Source organism: Engystomops pustulosus, chromosome 1 (genome assembly GCF_040894005.1).
Source record: "Engystomops pustulosus chromosome 1, aEngPut4.maternal, whole genome shotgun sequence".
Taxonomy (NCBI): domain Eukaryota; kingdom Metazoa; phylum Chordata; class Amphibia; order Anura; family Leptodactylidae; genus Engystomops; species Engystomops pustulosus.
In genome coordinates, this window is record NC_092411.1 from 169,186,192 (window position 1) to 169,212,697 (window position 26,506).

Below are 26,506 nucleotides of genomic sequence, written 5' to 3' on the forward strand. Positions count from 1 at the left end.
CTGCCAAATTTGATGGCGCGGAATTCACAGGAACGTAGGGGGGACGTATTTAAGGACGTACTGCACTGCGGTACACTGTATGCATTTTATACTACATGGCGGTACACTGTATGCATTTTATACTACATGGCGATATGATTTATGCATTTTACACTACATGGCGGTATGCTGTTTGCATTTTATACTACATGGCGGTACGCTGTATGCATTTTATACTACATGGCGGTACGCTGTATCTATCTTACACTACATGGCGGCATGCTGTATGCATTTTATACTCTATGGTGGTAAACTGTATGAATTTTGCTTTATTTTCTCACCAAACCAAAATGATGGATCTGGTCCTAACACATCTGGTCCCTGATATATTACATATGCGGTATACTGTATCTATCTTATACTACATGGCGGTGCGCTGTATCTATTTTATACTACATGGCGGTATGCTGTATTTATCTTATACTACATGGCGGTGAGCTGTATGTATTTTACAGTACATGGTTGTACGCTGTATGCATTTTATACTACATGGTGGCAAGCTGTATGCATTTTATACTACATGGCAGCAAGCTGTATGCATTTTATATTTCATGGCGGTACGCTGTATGAGTTTTGCTTTATTTTCTCACCAAACCAAAATGATGGATCTGGTCTTGACACATCTGTTCCCTGATATATTACATATATGGTGGGGGGGGGCGTCACTCTATGGCTCGCCTCAGGTAGCAGAAAGGCTTGGTTCACCCATGCCGTCAGGCGTTACATGTTTCAAGTCTCCTGAACCCTAGCCTGAAGTTCCAGCAAAGTCGTGGGGCTGTTCTTTTCCAATGGCTTGCTATCAAGCATCTCGCTGCTGTATCTGCAAACTGAGTCTACCCGTGGATTTGGGTACCTCATCTGCAATTCTAACATGGTTTATCTGTTGAAATGCCCTTGTGGTAAAATATATGTAGGGCAAACCACTTGCCCTGTAAAATTATGACTGAACGGACATTGTTCAGCCATTAAAACCTTAGAGGTTAAAATGCAAAGAGAGGACAAACAGAGGAAGATTGAGGTACAGGATACAAGTAAAATGAAATGCTATGGGGAGACAACAGTGCAAAACATTTTTATGAACAAAAACATAAGGTATACAATTTGAGATGGTGTATTTTACAAGAAGTGGAAGGGAACGTTGCTGAACAAATAAAACACCAATTATTACAAGAAACATTTTGGATACATTTATTAAATTCCGTGATCCTGAATGGGTTAAATGAATGTTGCAACTTTTTTAAATTTTTATAAATTCATTATTATGTTTTGTAATGTTTCTATCTAGTTATGTTGGTTCATTATCATATTGAGTAAGATCAGGGTGATACAATGGGGGTCGTTTACTAAGGGCTCGATTCACGTTTTCCCGACGTGTTACCCAAATATTTCCGATTTGCGACGATTTGTACCTGAATTGCCCTGGGATTTTGGCGCACGCGATCGGATTGTGGCGCATCGGCGCCGACATGCACGTGACGGAAATGGGGGGGGGCGTGGCCGAACGAAAACCCGACGTATTCGGAAAAACCGCCGCATTTATAAACGGAAAAAGTGTCGCTCATGAGCGCTTACCTTCACTCAGCTGGCCTCGGGGAATTCCGGTGCGTTCAGATGCTTTTCAGCGCAGCAGCGCCACCTGGTGGACGGCGGAGGAACTACCTTATTAAATCCCGGCCGGACCCGAATCCACCCCAGAGAACGCGCTGCTGGATCGCGAATGGACCAGGTAAGTAAATCTGCCCCAATATGTTTTCATAGTAATGTACGGTCGGGAAGTAATTTTTTTTATCAAGCCCAGTCTGGGATGCAGCAGCCCCTTCTGTTGCTAGTAGTATTTTGCTAATTTGCAATTTGTGAAAAAATTTATATTTTCCCTTTTGTATTCTCAGATTATTCACACAGATAGCAACACAGTGCTTGGACAGAATGACACAGGATTCAGCTGTGACGGATCTTCTAACACATTTAGAGTGATGTTCAAAGAACCAGTGGAAATTCTTCCCAACGTCAACTATACCGCATGTGCAACACTAAAGGTATAGTATAACCAAACATCTTCATTCAGTTTCTTATTTGACTAAACCAGTTGTTTAACATAAGACTAAGTTTATCCATTTTAGATTATCGATGCATCCATGTCCAGGTGCTGATCCTGTTTGGATAACAAAATAACACATTCTCTAATTCATTGTTGCAAAAATGCAGCATTTCACAGATATAAGCCCAACCTGTCTCAATCAGTCCTAGTGTACACAATTTCATTTGCCCCTAGACACGACCCTGCAACTTCTGACTTGGGATCTGGCCGTCCTGTTGGATTTCTGTGTGAGATTGTACAGATGAGATTTCTGTCTCTGTTTGTCTCTGCTCTCAGCCTGTAGCCCCGCCCCCTGCATGGAGCTCAGAGATACTCACTGGTCACTTCCTGCTAGGACAGGAGAATTTTCTTTTGTGGGAAAACCCCTTTAAGGATGAGAAATCACATTCATCTGCATTAATTTTACACATTGGTACTCAAAATATTGTTCTGGATGTAAGATTACAAATCTAACTATATATTGACCAGAGGACACAGTAGGTCTCTAATACAGAGAACCCCCTCTCCCCCCTTCCTGTACTCCGCAACCGTCTGCATTATTTCAGGTAAAGATATAGCAGTTTAGACTTGCTCACTTTAATATATTGTTTGCATACAATAATATTTTACTGTTTTCTCCACCACATGCAAATCCCTTTATTTTTAAAAATAAAATCGGATGAAAAAAATAAGGAATGCAAACAGTAAAAGAGAGTACTTTAGAATAAAGCATCCATCCAATAATTTTTCTTCCCAATCCAAATGTTTTCAATTATTCCCCAAGGAAGACCAACTCTAACTTGTCAAACACTTTTGCTGTATCTAACGACAGGATGGAGTAGGTCTTCCCCTACCCCAAATGGGTGTGGGAAAAAAGCCTATAAATATTTTCATTGGTACTTCTTCCTTGGACAAACCCACACTGATCCTCATGCACAACTGCGGAAACCATCCTTTTCAACCTATTGGGTAATAGTTGGGCAAGTAGCTTTGCATTTGTATTAATAAGCCATATCAGTCTAGATTAGAGATGGGCTAATTTTTTAAAATTCGATTTGACCAGGTTTGTTGAATTTTTGGAGAAAGTTCGATTAGAACCGAATGGAATCATAATGAATCACAGCCTGATCCCTCTCCATATCCGGTAAGTCTTTGCTGCATATTACAGCAATGGCTTACCGGTAACACCCGCGGTCGGTGCTAGCACCTATCGCAGGTGTTAATCCACAGATCGCCGCCAGCAAATGGCGGCGCATGGGCACCGCATTCTTGCCAAGGATCGTTGGTCCCTGTGACGTCTTGGGGGAGCGGCACTCCATCGCGTGACAGCCTCAGGTCTTCTGAAGACTTGAGGCTGCCTTGGTTTAGCCCCTTAATTACAATGTGCGATCAACACATTGTAATGAATGAGGAGGGAAATCCCCATATACTGCCATACTATAGTATGGCAGTATATCATAGGATCGATCAGAAAACCTAGGGTTAAAGTACCCTAGGGAGTCTGAAAAATAGTAAAAATAAATTATAATAAAAAAACCTAAAAATTCTAATCACCCCCCTTTCCCTAGAACTGATATAAAAATAAATAAACTGTAAAAATCATAAACACATTAGCTATCGCCGCGTCCACAAATGCCCAATCAATCAAAATATAATAATGGTTTTTCACTGCGTTTGACCCCATAACGGCGCCCCAAAGTCGAAAATTGCACTTTTTTTTGCCATTTTGAAAAATATAAAAAATTCAATAGAAAGTGATCAAAAGGTCATACAGTCTTTAAAATGATAGCAATGAAGACATCATCAAAAGTCGCAAAAAATTACACCGCCTACAGCTCCATACACCAAAGTATAAAAAAGGTATTAGCGCCAGAAGACAGCAAAATAATATATATATATATATTTTTTTGTACAGGAGGTTTTCATTTTTGTAACTGTATGAAAGCATTATAAAACCTATACAAATTTGGTATCCCTACTGCCATACAGTGAGGAACACTACCGCCACAGAGTTAGGAACACTACCCCGATACAATGAAGACAGGGTCTCCTCAAACTCTCTTACTGTCATGGGTTCTTACGAAGGGGCCAGAGCACCAATATTCAAACCCTATTACTGTTGCATGAACTGATTACTAGGGTTATAGTGTTAGGGTAGGATTTAAGATATCCTCTTTTAGATGTCATTAGCGGAAGTAGTAGATAAATGTATTCTGATTGAAAAGCGGAATATATGTAGTTAATTCAATAGGAGTAATTGTTATTTTTCTTTTGTTTTTATACATGTTCTATGATTTCATTTAGACCATCAGGTTGAAGGCATTACAGCTTGTAAATCCCAAAAGATTCTCTTTTATTTAAAGGGGTATTCCAGGAATATGAACGTCTGGCACAAAAACCCATGATGATATAACTAAATGAATACAACAATACTCAATGTCATTAGTCACAAAACAAAGCTTAGATAATTTGATTTTATGATTTACAAAGTTTATGGCCTCCCTAAAGTAGGTGGAGTTATCACTAAGATGGCCGCCACTGGAAACTACAAGTTCCATGATCCTTTAGTTCTCAGTAACTCCTCCTACCACTTATGCTCTGCTAACAGTGATGATATAACAGACTTTCATTACCATAGTAATGATGTGTAACTGCCATCACCACAACACTGACCATACTGGCTGCACTGCAACCAACCGACTACAGCCAAACATAGTGGTGATCACATGACCTGCCCAGGCAGGTTCAGGCCATGTGATGTGGACATGTGACCAGCAGCCATCTTCTGTCCTGCAACGGACCGCGCGGAGGAAATTAACGGACTGATTAAAGGGCCAGTAGCATTTTAATTCTCCATCACAGTGTATGTCACCAGCATTTTCTGCTAAGGGGAGCAAAATTTTAAATAACAACTAATTACACATTAGCTTATATTTTGAGTGCCCATTTGTATGTGAATTATGCTGATTCCTGGAATACCCCTTTAATCTTTCATGTCTGTTATTAACATTAACCGGAATTTGTTTGATCCCTTTGCTTGATGAAAAATCCTATTATGCGATACAGTTAGATGTTTTGAGAGGCTTTGTTGCAGGAAACCTATCTTAGTTTTGAAACGGTGTGCGTTCATGCGCATCCGTAGTGACTGTATAGTGCGTCTTATTTATTGTAGTCCACAACTACAGGTAATTAGGTACACCACATATGATGAATCGCAATTGATATGATGCTTGCAGGGGAATGTTTATCCATTACTGGAAGATTTAAAGGGTTTTTTTGTCGTTTTCCATTATATTGCAGCAAAGGCATTTTGTCTTGTTACATTTAAAGAAGCCTAATGTTTTTTTTAGGGTGGGACTGGTTTGTGACCTTTGATCTGTTCTTTAATGGATCTAGATCTTTAATGTGATCCTAGTTTGTAGGGGAAGTTCTTTCTTAAAGGGGTATTCTCGTCTGGGCATTCACATTCAGTTTGATAAATCTGCCATATATAAACATTTCTTCAATTGGATGTTATTAAAAAAAATGTTCCTGTGTGAAGATAATTTCTCATAAATGTAGTCATTTTGTCCCTTAGAAACGAGATAGCTTCCTCGGATACGGCCACGTCTGCTGGAGGGATTGCACAAAGAAATAAATTGTTTTTGTATATGAAATGTCCGGGGAGTTGCTGCGGGTCCTACAGCCGTCCTGTGGTAATGATTGCTGAATCCAGGGGGTCCGGCAGGACTCTATAGCGCATGTCTGGCCACTGCTGCCAGAGTGTGACGTGGTCGTAACCGAGGAAGTCATCTCGTTTCTAAGGGACAGAATGACTACATTTATGAGAAATTATCTTCACACAGGAACATTTTTTTAAATAACATCCAATTGAAGAAATGTTTATAAATGGAAGATTAGTGAAACTGAATGTGAATGCCCAGGCGAGAATACCCCTTTAAGGATTGGATCTTGTAATAAGATATGCCAGTTTTCTTGAAGGATTTTTTTGATAGCATGATGTTCTTTGTCGAAAGTGGTGGTAAAATTGTATGTGAATTTGTTTCTGTCTTCAGTTTTTTTTAAAAGAGGTTGGTTTCTTTTTTTCTTTGTTCTGCTTGTATGCCATCTGTATCAGTGCTTTTGGAAAGTTTTTTTCATTGAATTTTTTTGAAATAACTTTTGCTTGCCGGACCACAGGCTACGGACCCCAGGCTACGGACCCCAGGACACGGACCCCAGGACACGCACAGGAACACGGAGGCGTCTGGAAGCACGCAGGAACGGGACCACGGGATACACACAGGAGGCTTTCACTTCAGTGGGAAGACTTGAAGATCCGTCCGGGAGTGAAGGAAGCAGCTGGGTTATATAGGAAACCCGGAAGGGACCAGCACCAATGGGAAGGACGCTGGCCCATTGAGTTCAGAGAAGTGAGCACTTGTGCACCCTAGCAGTGGGAGCGCGCGGCCTGGAGGAGGGAGACATGTGGCCTGCACTCCGGGACCCAGAGCACAGCAAGGAGCCCGGAGAGGTAAGTGTGGGCCAGGCAGCCAGCGGAGCACGCGTGACAAGCAGAAAAGGAGGAGCATACAAAACATAACATATCAGGCTTCCCAGATCGTGTAGTCTCTTGACTAGTTTTCCTGCTATTTCATGCTTGCGTCACCATAGGGCATTCCTGAAATTCCTCAGCCTCAAAGCTTTAGGTGCGATCCATGATGCCGTCGCCATCTTAAAATGTATCTTTTACAGTACTAGTAGAAAATAAGACAAGTAGAAATGACAGGATTTGATCGATCAACTAGGTTTACCTTAACAGTCTCCCCTAAATCCTGGAATTCTCTCAGATACTCTTATTCTAGAAGGACCTACTGATTTGCCCATATGTGCTTCGTTCTCCTCTTTCCAGTTGGATAACAGCACACCCCTGTTGCGTGTGCTCTTATTTAGTGGACTTTCACATATGGGAATCAAATCTCTACTTTACCTTTCCATACTCCAGGGGGCTGTTTGATATGTTTCAGGGGTGGTTGATCTTATAGGGATATCTTCATTATGCAAATTTAGGTAACTTGAGTAAGGGGTCTTTGGCTTGTCTAACTCCTGATACCCATGATAAATGGTGGACTTGATGAGGGGGACCACACAACACACAATAAGCGACAAGAGTAAAATCACAATTCCCAATATCACCCCCACTTAAGTCAAGAAACCCTTCCAATCCCCCAACCATGAAGTGAAGGATAAATTGTCCACTCCTGAGTTTCTCTTGAGTTCCCTGGACAGTCCTTCAATCTTTCCAAAGGCATAGGTAATTGGGCATAGGTATGGGACGCTGTAATCCGGGATGTACATGCAACAAGCCGCTCCTACCATCTTACAAACTCCTCCCTTTTCGGCAAGGATCATGTCCAAAGTGGTTCTGGAAAGCATCTCGGATATATTTCACAAATCTCTGTTGATTGCAATAAAAACTGTTAATCCAATCAGTATTTTTGCTCATAGCTATCTGGGGAATAATGGACTCTAGACCTGCCCATATCTGATTGTGGGCCTTTAACTCATCTGGAACCCCCCTTGGTGCTTCCACTGTATCTATATAAATGTTGTCATCTAGGTGCTTCTCTCTTTGACCTCCAGAATCCTTTGGAATTCTCTACCTTTTTTTTATGTGTCTAATCAAATATCCTTGGGGATGACAAGGAAGGAATGCACAAATTTTATCACCTTCCCAGCCTCTAGGCTTGACCTGACTCTCCTATCCCCACAAATCCTGCACAAATCAGACACTGCTAAAGGGTTACCTGTGCTGTCAATGTTAAAGAAGGTCATTGTCTTGTTGCACCAACCGTAGGGAACGCATCCTGGTCAGCCCTATGGATAAAGTGATAGTAAGGGTTAGGGTGTCCCTGAGCATACAGTCAGTCAGAGACCAGCTAGCCAGAAGAATAAGTAAGTGTGCAATAGAAAGCATAGAAGCATGCTGGCTTCCCTCTAGCTTCACAGACGTGGCACTGGTCAGCAGGACTTGGAAAGGACCATCGTAGTGAGGCTCCAGACTCTCTCTGGTGTGTCTCTTTACTACCTCAGGGTATGCGGCCTAGTCTGGGTGCACAGCCAAAAAGTACTTCAAAGGGGACAATCCCATCTTTCTGTTGGGGGTGGTCCTAACCGAATAGAGGGCAGCAGGAAGGGTTACTTCGCCCATGGTTTCCCTGTTATTCCCTGCCATTTTGCCTCTCAACCCTACCACTAGCCTGGGAAGGGTAAGGGGTGTGTAGGGCCTGTTCTACACCTAGGAGGGACAAGGTTTCAGTCTTTACCTGTCCAGTGAAGTGGGCTCTGTGACCGGACACTAAGGTCTCTGGAAGTCCAAACCTGCAGAAAATCTCACTCACCAACTTCTTGGCTGGAGCTCTGGCAGTAGCTTGGTCGTGGGAAAAACGTCTGACCACCTGTATGGTGCAGGGCTCTGGGCAGGCACACCCTCTCTCCCAGCATCCAGGTCCCATCGGCATCTGGGCTCTAGCTTTCCTCCACACATCCAGAATATGCACAGATATACAGCATACACACACAACATACACAAAAATATAAACACATTATATACAGCATATATACACAGCAGGTATACACAGATATACAGCACATATACAACGCATATATACACAGATATACAGCACATATACAACGCATATACACTCACCGGCCACTTTATTAGGTACACCTGTCCAACTGCTCGTTAACACTTAATTTCTAATCAGTCAATCACATGGCGGCAACTCACTGCATTTAGGCATGTAGACATGGTCTAGACAATCTCCTGCAGTTCAAACCGAGCATCAGTATGGGGAAGAAAGGTGAATTGAGTGCCTTTGAACGTGGCATGGTTGTTGATGCCAGAAGGGCTGGTCTAAGTATTTCAGAAACTGCTGATCTACTGGGATTTTCACGCACAACCATCTCTAGGGTTTACAGAGAATGGCCCGAAAAAGAAAAAACATCCAGTGAGCGGCAGTCTGTGGGCAGAAATGCCTTGTTGATACCAGAGGTCAGAGGAGAATGGGCAGACTGGTTCGAGCTGATAAAAAGGCAACACTGACTCAAATCGCCACCCGTTACAACCAAGGTAGGCAGAAGAGCATCTCTGAACGCACAGTACGTCGAACTTTGAGGCAGATGGGCTACAGCAGCAGAAGACCACATCGGGTGCCACTCCTTTCAGCTAAGAACGGGAAAATGAGGCTACAATCTGCACAAGCTCATCGAAATTGGACAGTAGAAGATTGGAAAAACGTTGCCTGGTCTGATGAGTCTCGATTTCTGCTGCGACATTCGGATGGTAGGGTCAGAATTTGGCGTCAACAACATGAAAGCATGGATCCATCCTGCCTTGTATCAACGGTTCAGGCTGGTGGTGGTGGTGTCATGGTGTGGGGAATATTTTCTTGGCACTCTTTGGGCCCCTTGGTACCAATTGAGCATCGTTGCAACGCCACAGCCTACCTGAGTATTGTTGCTGACCATGTCCATCCCTTTATGACCACAATGTACCCAACATCTGATGGCTACTTTCAGCAGGATAATGCGCCTTGTCATAAAGCTGGAATCATCTCAGACTGGTTTCTTGAACATGACAATGAGTTCACTGTACTCAAATGGCCTCCACAGTCACCAGATCTCAATCCAATAGAGGATCTTTGGGATGTGGTGGAACGGGAGATACGCATCATGGATGTGCAGCCGACAAATCTGCGGCAACTGTGTGATGCCATCATGTCAAGATGGACCAAAATCTCTGAGGAATGCTTCCAGCACCTTGTTGAATCTATGCCACGAAGAATTGAGGCAGTTCTGAAGGCAAAAGGGGGTACAACCCGTTGCTAACATGGTGTACCTAATAAAGTAGCCGGTGAGTGTATACACAGATATACAGCACATATACAGTGCATATTTACACAGATATACAGCACATATACACAACATTTATACACAGATATACAGCACATATTCACAGCATACATACAGCACATATACACAGCATACGTACACATAGCTATACAGCACATACACACAGATGTACAGCACATACACACAGATGTACAGCACATATACACAGAGATGTACAGCACATATACACAGAGATGTACAGCACATATACACAGAGATGTACAGCACATATACACAGAGATGTACAGCACATATACACAGAGATGTACAGCACATATACACAGCATATATACACACAGATGTACACAGCACATATACACATATACATGAATTTACCTTGGTCGGGAACTGGTGAGGAGGTCAGCACGATGGCAGTGTAGGAGAGGACGGACAGGCCTGTGAGGAGTGCAGTCCAGGCCGAAAGAAGGCACCAGGGCCGGATGAAAGGTGCGCGGGCGTGTTGCCTGTGAGCTGAGGTGGGCAGAGGGCGGCAGGGCAGGCCGGCCAAGCTCATATAGCAGCAGTCAGTAGACTCTGCTATTGAGTAGAGGGACGTGCCAGGAGTGGATGGGCAGCAGAATTATACTTTGTTAATGATGTGCCCCCAGGGCCCACCCCACTACCTCTCTGCCCTACTCATATGTGGCCTGCAGTCAGGGGAGATAGTTGGACGGGCCTGGGGACACATCATTATCAAAGTATAATTCGTCTGTCCAGCCCACAGTGTGTAACTTAGTGTCTGGACTCGGGACCCACCAGAGGTTTCTCCAGTACTCCGGTGGGCCAGTCTGACACTGGTGCCGTCACTCCATCTCCTGCGCTGACCTGTGTGGACCTATACTACCTCATGTGTGCCACTGACCACTTTACATCCAGTATTGAACAGTCTGTCTTCTCAGACTCAACATCTGGGTTAATCACTCTTCTCTTGGTTAAGCACCCTTCTCTTCCCCCTCTCTGAATCCTGAAAGTCTGTACTTAGGTGAGGACACTGTGCAAATCATGTGTGGTTTACACCGTAACTGAGTGATCTAGGATCTGGGATTAACTTACTGGCCTTGCTGAGCAGATTGCTGGCTGCAGCTACTAACGCATAAGGGACTCCCCTCATGACTGAGTCTAACCGGGCTTAATAGTGGGCCACTGGGGAGGCCACCATGTTCCTGGGCATGTGGTGTGGCTTAAATACTCAGTGCAAAATAAAATAAAAGGATTGGCCAGTTGGCTGTGCCTAGGGCCGGGGCAGACAGGATTTGCCAACTTAAGGCTGTGGAATGCATCAATTGCCTTCTAAGGGCAAATAGGAAAGAGGCAATTCAATCATCAAGGGGCTGCATCAGGCTGGAGACAGCAGACCTTATCCCAGGCCTGCAGTAGCTGGCCAATTCTAGAAACATTTTTAAAGAGGCTTAGGGCCTCGGGACAGGGGCATATTCTGGACTGCCAGCTTTCTTTCCTCTGTCAGGGTCTGGTAGTGGCTGAGAATCAGTGGGCTAGGAAGACACCTTCTCCTGGCAGTACTGGAGTTTGTCTCCGGAAACTTTGCAACCCTTCTGGAACAGAAAACACATCAGGTTAAAAGATGCATCCTGGCAAACTTGAAAAATAGAGGCACAGAAACAGTAGGTCATCCACATACTGTAAAAGGACAACATCCAGTAAGGGGCTAGTCTGCCAGTCTACATCCTGTAGGGCTGTGGAGTGCTGGGTAAGTTTTTCCCCCCTTGTGGGAATTTGCACCAGGTGTACTGGAATACTGAACTGGTAAAGGCAAATAGGTACTGGAAATCTCCATGTAGGGGCACAGAGAGGAAAACATTTGCCAGATCAATAATAGTGAAGAATTTGGCTTTCTCGGGGATGGCTGGCAGTGAGGTGTGTGGGTTAGGAAATACTGGGCTACAGTACACTCATTGATAGCTTGGAAGTCATGGACCATCCTACATCTATCCGGCTGTTCTTTCTGGGTCTTTTTCTTGACCGGGAACGGGTTAAATCTTCACTGGGCTAGCAGGTGAGGAGTCCCACATCAGTTCTACAATGAGAGGAGCTAATTCTGTCTTGGGGAGGTGTGCGTGCTGACGTCCTCATCCGTTATCACCACCTAGTCCTGCCCTGTTGGGGCCGTCTCAGTTTCCTAGAATGTGGCCACTCACTTTAGTCCCTTCAGTAATGTCTTCTCCCCGCTAGTTGAAGCACGCCCACTTGGGTCTGGTGGCTGAGACCTCCGGAACTGTTGTCAGTCTTCCTTTGGTGTGGTCTGTGAAAGTGTCGACCCTGGTCTCTGTTTCTCCTGGCTTTCTGTCTTATCAGTTCCTCTGTACATCAGTCTGGCAGAGATATCTCTAGTCCGTTAACACCTTTGGTAACAACCCATTACAAAACAGCTGGCAAAGTGCACTAGATGTACACTACACTGTCAGGCTATACCCCATGTGTCAAAAAGCTGTAAACCGTTCCTGTGGAACTCTTCCATGTCCGTTTACGTCTCCCTTTTATCCCATCTAGACTTATGGGATTCTCCTTTAACTATCTCTATCCCAGCATTCAGTGCTATCTATAAAGTTCTGGCCAGACTGCAGTGTCTGAAACAGGAGTCAGCTAAAACATTGGATGCACCATTGCCTCCACCTTTTGTAAACATTTGCCTGTCAGGTCTGAGCATAACAAAACGCAGATTCATGCCCCCTCGATCTTCCTCGTTTAACCTTTAAACACCAGAAAGCAGGTACCAAAGACATTGCAACACTTTTTATAGTAGTTTCTCTCTAATTGTCAAGATCAAATAAGTTTTAACTGGACCATAATCAACCAAAACAACTTCCCACTCCAAGAATTATCTAAGCAGAGATATGGAATTAATGAAATATCACCTTCAGCCGGCCTTTATTCCAGACATCTGTCAAGAATCTCCAAGGGTGCTCAGCTGCTAAACCAGTTGTTTTCTACAACTACAACTGAACTAGCCTTTATGGTTACCAACAAAGTAGAGTCATAGGCAATTTAACTGCAGAGACATGGAAAAAATAAACTGTTCTAAGATGGCTGCCACTGATGAATGGTAAGGCGTGTCATCTTCTCTAACCACCAGGTACAGGGGTGGAGTCTAAGAGGGTGCTGGTCTGGATCCTAGACGCCATCCTTTTACCATTTTCCAGGGTACATACAAGAGATCATCCGACATATCCCAAAACCTTCAACTAGGTTTACCTTAACAGAGTTACATATCCTGTTACCCCCATCTTCCACTGCCTCACAAAGATTCACAAACCTATCTTTCCCCCTCCACTCAGGCCAATAATTGCGGGTATGGGTTCTTTAAACAAAAACCTTAGTAAGTGGGTTGACATTCACTTACAACCAGGATTCCAGGTTTCCTTAAAGATACTTCATCAGTTGTCCAGACCATGAAACACATTGTCCCATCTCCTAGAGAAATACAGTGGATATGATAATCCAAAGGAATTCATTATTATGGCAGTAGAATATCTTTTTCAAACCAATTACTTTAGTTTTAATAACAATTTTTTTTTCTACAAACTGAAGGAGCCCCTATGGGGCTTTTCCCCATCCACAGCGAATATCTTCATGGCTTGGTGGGAAAAGGACTGAGCCGTCTCCATAGCCGGTAAGTCTTTGCTGCATATTGCAGCAAACACTTACCGGAAACACCGGCGATCGGTGCTAGCACCGTTCGCGGGTGTTAAAACAGCGATCGCTATCGACACAACTGCTGGCAGCCTCAAAAAGACAGCAGCGCATGGACGCCGCCATCTTGCCTTGGAACGTCGCTCCCCGTGACGTCATCGGGGAGCGGTGATCCGTTTCCATGGTAGCCGCGGGTCTTCCAACGATCCGAGGCTATTTCGCTTTAACCCCTTCATTACAATGTGCTGATAGCAGATTGTAATGAATGAGGAGGAAAATCCCCATATACTGCCATAATGTAGTATGGTAGTATATGATAGGATCGATCAGACAACCTAGGGTTAAAGTACCCTAGGGAGTCTGAAAAATAGTAAAAATAAAAAAAAGTTTAAAAAAAAAATTATATTAAAAAAACCTAAAAATTCAAATCACCCCCCTCACCCTAGAACTGAAAAATATAAATAAACAGTAAAAATCATAAACACATTAGGTATCAACGCGTCCAAAAATGCCCTATCTATCAAAATATATTAACAGTTTTTCAATGCGTTTAACCCCGTAACGGGAAAATAGCGCCCAAAGTCGAAAATGGCACTTTTCTGCCGTTTTGAAAAATATTAAAAAATCTATAAAAAGTGATCAAAAGGTCGTACAGTCCTAAAAATGTTATCATTGAAAATATTATCAAATGTCGCAAAAAATGACACCACCCATAGCTCCGTACAACAAAGTATAAAAAGTTATTAGCGCCAGAAGATGATAAAATAAAAATAAAAATTTGTAGGTTTTAATTTTTGTAAATGTATGAAAATATTACAAAACCTATACAAATTTGATATCCCCGTGATCGTACCAACCCAAAGAATAAAGTAGACATGTCATTTAGGGCACTTAGTGAATATCCAAGCCCACAAGAAAATACACAACAAATGCGTTTTTCACCATTTTCACTGCCTTTGGAATTTTTTCCCCGCTTCCCAGTACACGGCATGAAATATTCAATACCATCACTATGAAGCACAATTTGTTACGCAGAAAACAAGCTGTCACACAGTTCTTTACATGTAAAAATAAAAAAAGTTATAGATTTTTGAAGGTGGGGAGTGAAAAATGGAAATGAAAAAACAGGAAAGGGCCCGGTCCTTAACCGGTTAAAGGGCCGGCGCACAGCTGTTCGCATCATTCCCCGCCGGACTTTTCAGCTTATATTATCTCTGGAGCACGCCTTTAAACTCTTAGAAGACTATAGTAATTATATTGTATTATTAGGTCAACAATTCTAAATCGCAAATACTTCCAATGTAGTTCCCCCAGATCGACTCAAAATCCTACATGATATATATAGGCTAGACTGGCAACAGGAACACATTCTATCTAGGAGTACAGATTTCTCTTCCAACAACCTCCCTTCATAAAACCAAATCCAACCCCTTCCCCCCGCCCCACATCTTCGCTAAAATCTCTCAAGAAATAATAATTATTCACAATTTATAATGTCCTGGTTTTGTAGAGTAGACATGTGTAAGATGATGATCCTCCTGCTGAAATATCTTTAAATTCTGAAACACTTTCCATTGCCCTCCCTAAGTCTTTTTTTTGTACAGGTCAGAAAACGGCTTAATAAGTTTATCTGACAGGCTAGAAAGCACAGAACATCCATGACAATACTCACAAGACATAGAAGGGCAGGTGGATTGGGCCTTTCCAATTTCGAAGACCATCAATACCGCAGGTATTATTAATCAAATAACACATAGGTTTGAACTTGGCCACTGAGAAACCTTAGGCTCGGTTTTAAGCCTAGGTCCATATGTGGTATGCCAATTGGCAATAGCTACTCCTTAATGCTAAAAGAGACACAATACTTTTAAAACCTACTGTTGCTGTAGACTTCCGAGATAGGCACATCTCTGGGATTGACCTTTGACTGGAGGAAGAGGGGTAAACAAAATATCCATGATTTCCTAGCTCCTGACAGAACTGTGAAAATTAGACCATCTGACTACCACTTGGTAGTACAGGCAGTCCCCGGGTTACATACAAGATAGGGTCTGTAGGTTTGTTCTTAAGTTGAATTTGTATGTAAGTCGGAACAGTATATTTTATCATTGTAATCCCAGACAGAACTTTTTTGGTCTCTGTGACAATGGGATTTTAAAAGTGTTGGGTTGTCATAGAACCAGGATTAATAATAAAGCTTCATTACAGACACCTGTGATAACTGTTATAGATGTTTATTGTAGCCTAGGACTAAAGTACAATAAATTACCAATATCCAGTGGTCCGTTTGTAACTAGGGGTCTTATGTAAGTCGAGTGTTCTTAAGTAGGGGACCGCCTGTACTTACAACATCCCAACTTATGACTTTTTGACTGTCCACAGAGTTAGGGACTTTCTGCACTCTCTTCCAGATAAGTACCTCTCAATCAACAGCAAGATTCTTAGCATCATGGATAAATCGCTCCAGCAAACTAATGTTCTTGCTCTAAATCGCTCTAGATCTAGATGCTCTAGATCATATATAAGTTACTTAAAACCAAGATGCAATTGGGCACAACCTTAAATAGCTGGAGCCCTTGATGCTCCCATCTCCCCAGCCAGGCCTTTACTGATGTATACTCGCTTTTTAGGTGTACGAATCACCAGGCTAAAAATACCACACTTAGGTGATATTAGAAGTCTTTGAAGTAGTTAACTTCATGTGTGCCTTAGAAAAAATGTGGGCCACTTGGTCTCACACTGCCCCATCCTTCCAAAACAACTGGTCCATTTGGTTAAAGTGTGTCACGGGTGCTCCCGCGACCCATATTGCTGGTTGCGGGCTCACCCTTGCTGTCCGCAGGAGAGTTGAAGGGCCAGCGCACTTCTGATTGGTTCTGGCCATCCCCTGGATATTGCATAAAAGCCGCTCTCTCCCAGTATTCCCCACCAGATCTTCATGCTTATGTCGTTGAGAAAGCTTGTGTCCCTGCCTTGTGCCTGTGTTTGGATTCCCCGTTGTGACTCCGGTTCTGTACTTGACTTTGATCCTTTTCCGCCTGCCCTGACCTCCTGCTTTGTTCCTGATGTTCATAGTATCATCATCCAGGCCCCTCTTGAACATGTACATAAAGTACGCCATAACCTCTGCAGCAGAGAGTTCCGTAGTCTCACTACAGTAAAGAACCTTTGTCTATGTTGATGGTAGAATCGCCTCTCCTCTAGGCGTAGAGGATGCCCCCTTGTCCTGGTCACAGGACAGGATCAGGAGAGATCTTTGGAGAGATCCTTGTACTGCCCATTCAGGTATTTGTACATTGTAATAAGGTCTCCCCTCAGTCTTCTTTTTTCTTAACTACATAATCCCAAATTTTGTAATCTGTCATTGTTTTCGAGTCCCCCCTTTCCCCTAATAATCTTGGTTGCTCTCCTCTGCACCCGTTCAAGTTCTACTGTGTCCCTTTTATACGCTGGTGCCCAAAACTGTACACAATATTCCATGTGTGGTCTGACCAGTGATTTGTATAAGGGCAAAACTATGTCTTTATCATGAAAATCTATTCCTCTCTTGATACATCCCATCATTTTAATTGCTTTAGCAGCAGCCAACTGGCTCTGGTCACTTAGAACATAATTATACTTTGTTTCCATGGCCCAAGTACATAACTTTACATTTATCTACATTAAACTTCATCATTTCTCTGCCCAATCCTCAAGCTTCCACAAATCCCTCTGTAATGCTAAACTACAAAGATTTTCCCCTAGCCCCAGCAGTCTCATTTTATGTACCAACCTTTTATGCGGCACGTTGATCCTTTGCTGCCGGTCTCAACCTGCCACCACGGACAAAGTTGCACCTGTGGTAAGTCAATCCCGCTTTGTGGCGGGCTCTGGTAAAAACCGGGTAACAATTGGATTCCAGTCCCAGGTGTGGGCTTCCGTCATTGTTCGCGGTGGTCCAGTGGGTCCACTATCCCTGAAGCCTGACAAAGAGTCAGTACTTTCAACCCTAATTTGTCTTCTTTGAATGCTATGTCTATATAATATGCTTAGAGCCTAACCCTTTTATTATCCTTTCTTGTATATTTAACTGTTTTATTGTATAACAGTTATTTATCTATCTAACTTCATCAATATGTATGTGATGTAAACAGCCTATAATATGCAATACAAAATATCCAATGTAATTCATTTTATTGAAAATTTTTTTTAAATAAAGAAAAAGCAATTACAACATTAGAATATAGTATGAAATAATTTGATCCCGGTAGTACATCTAGTGCCTCTGCACATCACAAAAACATACAATACACAGTTTCATTGGGCATCATCACAGGCCCCCTGAGGAAGCGGGGACATTTAATTTTTATATGAACTAGATGTCTTGGAGACTGTATGTGTAACTGAATATTTAAACTTGCCCCATACCCTACATTTATTGTATGGGCAATTGATCCTGCACTTGCACCTTATGAGACTGTATGGTGAGCTGCTATAAAGTTATATATGCACTGGCACTTTATTTTGAGACTGTAGCAGTTTACTCAATTGATGATGCCCAATGAAACTGTGTATTGTATGTTTTTGTGATGTGCAGAGGCACTAGATGGAATACCGGGATCAAATTATTTCATACTATATTCTAATGTTGTAATTGCTTTTTCTTTTTTTTAAAAAAAAAATTTCAATAAAATGAATTACATTTTTTATCATGTAGTCATGAATTGTATAAGGACCGAGTTTCACTCGTGTAGTTGCTAAAAGATATCGAGTTGTAAATGGAGTGGGTTCGAATGAAAAATCTTAGGTCAAAACATAAGTTATTCTTTCATAGTGTTCTGATCATTTGGTTTGGGGTAAAATATCCAATGTGTAACTTTTGGCGGCATTCAGAATGATTTCTGTATGTTATGTAAATTACAACTCCTCATCCATGATATATTAGAAATTGTTTTGTGTTTGTGAGAAAAAATATGACAATTCAATGAAATCTTTTGAATTTAAAATAAATGCTCTGAACAAAATGTTTGAAGCCATTGGATCAGACACTTCTTGGAGTGAACATTGCTGAGGCCCACTCCGTTTATAATAAAACACCTAGCCTTGATGGAATATCTAGAGAACAATCCTCTCTTCTACCACCTCAACTGGCCCCACATCTCACTAAATCAGTGGTAGGAAGAACCCCCTTACTGATATTTACAGGATTAAGGCAGGGTTTCCCCCTTTCACCCCTTTTTATAATATTTATCTATAATCCCTGCTGCAACACTTCATATTCTTCAGAAATATTCTCAGATCTCACCCTAGGAAATGGCCTTGTCAGAGTACTATGCTTTGCTGAAGATCTCCTGCCGACAGTCTTCAACCCTAGGTTTTTTTCTTGGGCCCCTATTGCAGGCCATTCACCCGCTGGGCAATCTGATGGGATTTAAACTGAATGTAGACTAATCAGAGGACCTTCTTCTCCGCAGAGCTACCGGGCAGCTTCCATACCATGTGGAGGCAACAAGAGTCCATTAAATATCTAGGCATTTAATTGTCTCTCATCGTTCTTTTTAATAAAGTTTGCCTGGGCATTTGGATCTCAAAAACATCCATACCAACTCTATAATAAGACCTTTGCTGCTTACATTCATTGACTAGAATGTACTCTTAAAGTGGCAAGTCACATTACCTCATGTTTTTGTAAAGTGTCTTTAAGTGTGGGGAGCCGGATATTAAGTTATTTACCAAAATACAGGGCTTTTTTATTATGAGAACTGTCAATCTGTGGAATTGCCAGCTTCAGGCACTGGTCACAGTAGGGCCAGGAAAACTTCAAGAACTGGGACTCGGTCTTATTTTTCAAATCTGCCCTGTATCTCTATAAGTGCTTATAGCTTTGGAATGCTATAAGATATCCAGTGAATTTTGAGATTGCTTTCTCGTGACACATTGTATTTCAAATTAGTTTAAAAATTTGGATGATATCTTTTGTGTTCATTTATGAAAAAAAGCAAAATTTGGCAAAAATTTGACAAAAATTATTTATTTTCAAAGTTCTAAATTCTCTTCTTTTGATGCAGATTGTCATAGCACCCAAATAAATTCATAACTTACATTTCCTAAATGTCTGCTTTATGTTGGCATTTTTAGGATTCCACATATTTTACTGGAATGTTTTGAGGCTCAATTTTTTTAGGAAAATCACCAAACCCGTATTTAGATGGACCTGCTCAACTTTTAATTGACTGTGAGAGGCCTAAATAATAGCTAGACTAAATTACCTCATTATGAAAACCCTTTAGGTGTTTTATAGGGGCTAAAAGAAAATGGAGGTGGGGTCTACAAATTGTAATATTTTTGACAATTTTGGGTGGAAAATTAAACATTTGCAATTTATTAAATGAAAAAAAGGCTCCACAAAGTTTAATACCTAAATTCTCCCGAGCAAACTGATACCCCATATGTGGTGGTAAACTGCTGTATGGGCGCACGGCCGGGCATAGAATGGAAGGAGGCGCCATCCAGAGCAGGTTTGCATTGTCAAACTGTACAGGCTATAATTTTTTTCTTTTTTTAATGTGGACCTATAGGGGCTTATTTTTTTTGCCACATGTGATGCACTTTTCTGGTACATAATTTTGGGGCATCTCTACCTAATTGGTGAGATTTTATTAACTCTTCAATTTTTATGAAGATTTTTTTGGGGTTTTTTTGATGCCGTTACCATACCATAAAAATAGTATATTATTTTTATTCTATTGGTCGCCACGGTTATAAAATTACCTCATTTATATAGATATTTTAATTTTTTGCCCATTTTTACTGAATAAAAAGTAATTAGGTGAAAATGTTCACCGTCTTTCTTTTTTATAACTTTTTTATTTTTTGGCTGACAAATCTGGTTAAGGACTTATTTTTTGCAAGAAGCATTGTTCTTTAAAGGGGTCTTATTTTAGAGTGTGTAACAATTTTATATCACGTTTTAGAGCATTTTTTAAAGGGTATTAAAAATTATCTTTTTTGGGGGTGGTTTTTGCGGGGGTTCACTTTGTGGATCTAATAACAATTCTGTTTTATTATGCAGCTTGTCGGGGATGCAGTGATACCAAATATGTGGGGGTTTTGTGTATTTTATTCAATTTTTCTGAATAAAAGCTAATTCGGAGAAAATCTTGTTCATTTTAGAAGATTACCTTTCCAGATACACAACTTTTTTATTTTTCGTCTGAAAAATCTGGTTATTTTTTGCGAGTTATTTTAGAATGCGTAACATTTTTTACTCACTTTTTAGAGCATTTTTTTAACATATTAATTAAAAATGATATTTTTTTGGAACGTTTTTCAGAACGTTTTTTTTCCCCAGCGTTTGCCGTGGAGGTCCAGTAACAATTCTGTTTTATTATACATATTGTTAGGGATGCAGCAATACCAAATATGTGGGGATTTTTTGTGTTTTTGTGTTTTTATACTTTAAGTGTTTTTAGGGAGTGTGACATTTTAGGGGCCTATATTTTTATGTATTTATTTTTTATTTATTCTAATTTTTAAACTTTAGTGTTTTTCACTTTTTTTTACTTATACAAACTTGAACTTCCAATACACTGCTCTACAATACTTATTTATTGTAGAGCAGTGTAAACTGTCTCAGCATGCAGCCACATGCACAGACAGTTTATAGTCAGACCCGGTAGGGGTCTGACTGCCTGGAAGATCGGCAGCCCTGGGGCACTTGGCAGACCTCGGGGCTGCCCAGAAGTGGATCGTATCCCCCGGAAAGCGGCACAGGGGATCCGATCCATAGGGGGAACACCCTTATATGCTGCGGTCATGCTTGACCGCGACGTGTAAGGGGTTAACATCCGCAATAGGAGCCGGCTCCAATCTCCCGTCTATCCTCGCAATCCTTTTCTGAGGATGGACCCCCTGGGGCCCGAAACGTTACACTACTAACAATAAAACGTTAGGCACTCAATCCAGAGTATTGAGAATTACATTTTTGGGAATATTAGTCAGAGTTGTTTTGAAGACATCGCTTTGTTATTTGAGCTGTGTGTTTGGGTTCAGCATCTATAAGAGTTTTTAATACAGAATATCTCTGCACTTAGAGGGCTGTAGAAAGGGGTCCAAGAAAAGGAAGGCCAATTTGGAGAAGATCCTAGCAAGACTGGCAGACTATTTAAACTAGGATCGGGGAGGAGAAAAAGGAAGAGACAAAAGGGGTCGACAGAAGCGGTGTAACTTGAGGGGGTGCAGAGGTTACGGTTGCACCAGGGCCCAAAGGTTTAGGGGGCCCTTATGGTGCCACATTCCCAAATGAGAAGACTATTACTATACATTATAGTGGGGGGCCTGGCACAGACTTTGCACTGGGGCTCATCAGCTTCTAGTTACACCACTGGTAGACATGTCAGAGAGGGGACAGGTTATGTTGGTGGGTGGTGTATGGTGTTCCAAGGCAGTAGATAAGGAGATCCACAAGTTACAAAACAATAGTGAGGATATATGTGCCAGTAAAATTACTTTAAATCAGATAAATAACTGTGGAAAGTTAAAGTGTATGTTCACAAATGCCAGAAGTATCACAGGCAAAATGGGCGAGCATGAGGCTCTGGTATTAGAGGAACAGTTAGATGTTGTTGCTGTAGCAGAGACATGGCTCATGCAGCACAGGATTGGGGTGTTAATATGCAAAGTTTTAAAATCTTTCGGAAAGACAGGGCATATAGGAGGGGAGGTGGTATATGTCTGTATGTCAGAAGAGACTTAAAAGCGATTGTGAATGAGAGGGTGGTCTCAGAAGAGTGGGAGGAGGCTGAAATTTTGTGGGTTGAAATTCAAAACCAGGAGAGCATTGAGAAAATCATTTTTGGTGTAATTTATAGACCCCCTAACATCTCTGTTTATATAGTTGACCCTCTATTTCCTCAAATGGAGCGGGCTGCACCATAGGGGGCAGGACAGGCAGGACCGTAGTGATAATGGGAGACTTTAACTTTCCAAATATAAATTTGGTGTCAGGGCTCTTCTTCATCTGTGAAGGGGAGACACTTTATCAACTTTCTACAGGAGGTGATGCATTGTTGGACCTTGTGATTTCTAACAAAGCAGAGATTGTCCAAAATGACTGGAGACCAAGAGAAGGCGGAGATACTAAATTTTTAGCTCAGTTTATACGATGGATGAAAGAACTTGGGTGATGTGGGTGGTGCCATTTGAGTCATGCATCCTGTAATATACTAGACTGGCTGAATGTAGACATGATCCAATCGAAGCTCAATAAAATCAATGTGTACAAGGCTCCTTGACCGGATGGGTTACACCCCAGAATTCTTAAAGAACTCAGTTCTGTTATTGCTGTACCGCTATCTAAAATCTTCAGGGATTCCGTAATGTCTGGTGTGGTGCCAAGTGACTGGCGCAAGGCAAATGTGGTGCCAATATATAAAAAGGGCTCTAGAACTTTGCCAGGCAATTACAGGCATGTAAGTTTAATTTCCGTTGTGGGAAAAATATTAGAAGGGTTAGTAAAAGATATATACTGGAGTATGTGACATCAAATAGTATAATAAGTGACAGCCAGCATGGGTTTTCAAGAACAGAAGTTGTCAGACTAACCTGATCTGCTTATATGAAGAGATGAGTAGATGCCTGGATGGAGGAGCTGCTGTCGATATTGTGTTCTTGGACTTTGCAAAGGCATTTGACACTATCCCTCATAGACGCCTAATGGGTAAAATATCTATTGGTCTATTGGTTTGGCAGGAATCATTTGCAATTGGATTGAAAACTGGCTGAAGGATTGTATCCAGAGAGTGTTGGTCAATGATTCCTACTCGGAATGGTCACCAGTTATGAGAGGTGTAACCCAGGGTTTTGTGCTTGGTAAGAATTAATAGCACTGTGTCTATTTTTGCAGATGACACCAAGCTGTGTAGTGTAATACAGTCTAGGGAGGATGTTCATAGGCTGCAGGGTAACTTGGACAAACTGAGTGTTTGGTCATCCATTTGGCAAATGAGGTTCAACGTGGATAAATGTAAGTTTATGCACCGAGGGGCTAATAATCCAAAGGCAAAATATGTCCTTGGGGGAGTATATCTACTTGCTGAGAAGGATCTGGGGGTACTAGTAGATCATAAATTGAATAACAGCATGCAATGTCAAACATCTGCCTCTACAGCCAGTAGGATCTTGTCATGTATCAATAGTGGTATGGACTCTCGAGATAGGGGTGTAATATTACCACTGTACAAGGCATTGGTTTGGCCTCACCTGGAATGCTGTCCAGTTCTGGGCACCGGTCCATAAAAAGGATGCCCTGGAGCTGGAGAGGGTTTACCCACCATGTTTTATTCAAATAAAGTTAGAGAGAGTCAGCTCACCTGGACATGGGGTTTGTTTCAAGTCTCATCAGCGGTGTGCACGGACAACCCGGGTCTGGGGTATATAACATGAAAAAGAAGGAAACTCCAGCTCCCGCACTTTATAAAAATAACAATCTTCCAGCTTTATTCTTTCAGTTTAAAAAAGCATACACATGGTAGGCAGAAGCACAGGACAGAGAAAACAAGGGAACAATGGCGCAAGACCCTGCTAGCTTACGCGTTTCGATAAAATCTTAATCATAGCTTGGTGTGCATCACACCTTGCAGGAATTTAAAAGACCCGCCTATAGGAGCATGTCACATTCCGAGCTAATGAACATGAATCATCGAATGCCACAGGTTCCTGTGGATCAACTTCTGTGGATCCTAATGCACTATTATGTAAATAAACACAGAGTACTTTTCCACTTATATATGCATCTCGAACTGTTAGATTATATACAAATGGTGCTATGGGGATACCGCATAAGATCATGCACATGAATACAACTTAATAGAAACAGATCACATCTTGTTTATTGTTTGAACCATGTGGGATAAGTGTTTTTAAAGAAAAAATCCAAAATGTTCTGCGGTTTAAAAGTTTTCTTTTGTGATCACCACCCCTATTTGGTTTCAGTACTCTATCTATTGCACACACTGTAAGGGAACTAGTGTCATTTTTATGTACATTGCAGAAATGTCTGGAAACCGCTGAAATATTTGCTGCATTTTTGTTTGTGATGTCTGATAAGTGTCGTCTGATTCTTACTTTCAGGGGATTAGTGGTGCATCCTACATATTGAATTTTACATGTATTGCATGAAACCAACTATACCACATATGGTATATTACAATTACTATATTGCTTGATGTTAAGTTTTGGTTAGTGACAAATGAGAGAGGGGTTTTAGTGGGGGAAACGTATTTGCAGCACTTGCAGACATCGTGTCCACATTTGAATGAACCCATAGTGTTAAGCCAAGTGCAATTACAAGGCTCAACACTACAGAATTGACTGGGGGACAATTGTGTTCTTAGCATCGGAGCTTTTTTAGAAACATATTGGACTTCATTCTCCAGAATGTTAAACAACATGTTATCTGTCCTGAGAATGGGTAAGTGCCTTTTTATTATATTTATTATTTCATGATATTCTGTACTGTATGGGGTGAAAAAAAACAAGGAATAGTTATTTTTATTTTGTTTCTTTTAGAATGGTTGTAAATTTAATTGTTTCTTGGAATATTTAAGACTATTTTATCTGCCCTATCCAGCATCCAAAATTTATTGAAGACTTTAGTCTTTTCTTTTTGAAAAATGTTTTCATTGGTACAGTTTCTCTTATGACGTATCAATTCACCTGTAGTTATGTTTTTGATAACATGTTTGAGGTGACAAGAATCTGCCCTTAAGATAGAGTTGGTAGCTGTGGGTTTGGTATATGGACTAACAGATATTGTATGATTACCTTCTAATGTAATTTCCAAATAATTAATTTTATGTTTTTGAAGGGATGAAGTGAACTTTAAGTTCATGTTGTTGTGATTGAGGTATTGTACGAACTCTGTTGCTTCTGACTCCGTCCCCGCCCCACACCAGGAGGAGATAGTCTATGAAACCATAGACCATACCACCTGATATGGGGGAGGAAAAGATTGTCCACAGAGAATAACATGGACTCTTCCCATTCGGCCATGTAAATATTCGGCAAAGAAGGAGAACACTTAACCCCCATTGAAGCCCCACATTTTTGGAGGAAAAATTCCCCATCAAATTCAAAATAATTATACTTCAACAGATAATTGACAGACATCATAATAAACTCTTTTGTTGTATCATCGTAGTCGCTATATTTATTGCTTGTAATGCAATCTCCTGTACCAACCATGGATATAATTCAACGACTCAGAACAGATGACATGTTGTTTAAAATTCCGGAGAATGAAGTCCAATATGTTGCTAAAAAATCTCCGATGCTAAGAACACAATTGTCCCCCAGTCAATTCTGTAGTGGGGAGACACGTAATCGCACTCGGCTTAATACTATGGGTTTATTTAAATGTGGGCACGATGTCTGCGAGTGCTGCAAATACGTTTCCCCCACTAAAACCTTTCTCTCATTTGTCACCAACCAACAATTTAACATCAAGCAGTAATTGTAATACACCATATGTGGTATATTTGGTTTCATGCAATACATGTAAAATCCAATATGTAGGATGCACCGCTAATCCCCTGAAAGTAAGAATCAGACAACAAACATAGAAGGGGAAGGGGCTGCCCCAATAGCGACAGACGCAGAAGATGCTCTACTAATTGCTCCACAAATGAACTATCAACTGCTGGCAGCAGAGGTTTTGGCAAAATTGACCCCGGACATTCAAAAAGCCCTGGAAACTTCCATGCAGGCGACAATACAGTCACTTCAGAAAGAAATATCGCTGCAGGTTACGCAACTACTAGAAATGGAACAAAG

At 41.4% G+C, this 26,506-nt stretch overlaps 1 protein-coding gene across 2 annotated transcripts in view; it reads left to right on the forward strand.

Annotated features, from left to right (window-relative positions):
* The window catches only part of LOC140066437 (BTB/POZ domain-containing protein 2-like), a 300,718-nt gene that overhangs the window by 260,373 nt on the left and 13,839 nt on the right, over window positions 1-26,506 (forward strand). For both annotated transcript variants that reach the window (XM_072113839.1, XM_072113838.1), the window contains one exon: window positions 1,929-2,075. In XM_072113839.1, the coding sequence (XP_071969940.1) occupies window positions 1,929-2,075 (147 nt within the window). The remainder of the gene's footprint in view (window positions 1-1,928; window positions 2,076-26,506) is intronic.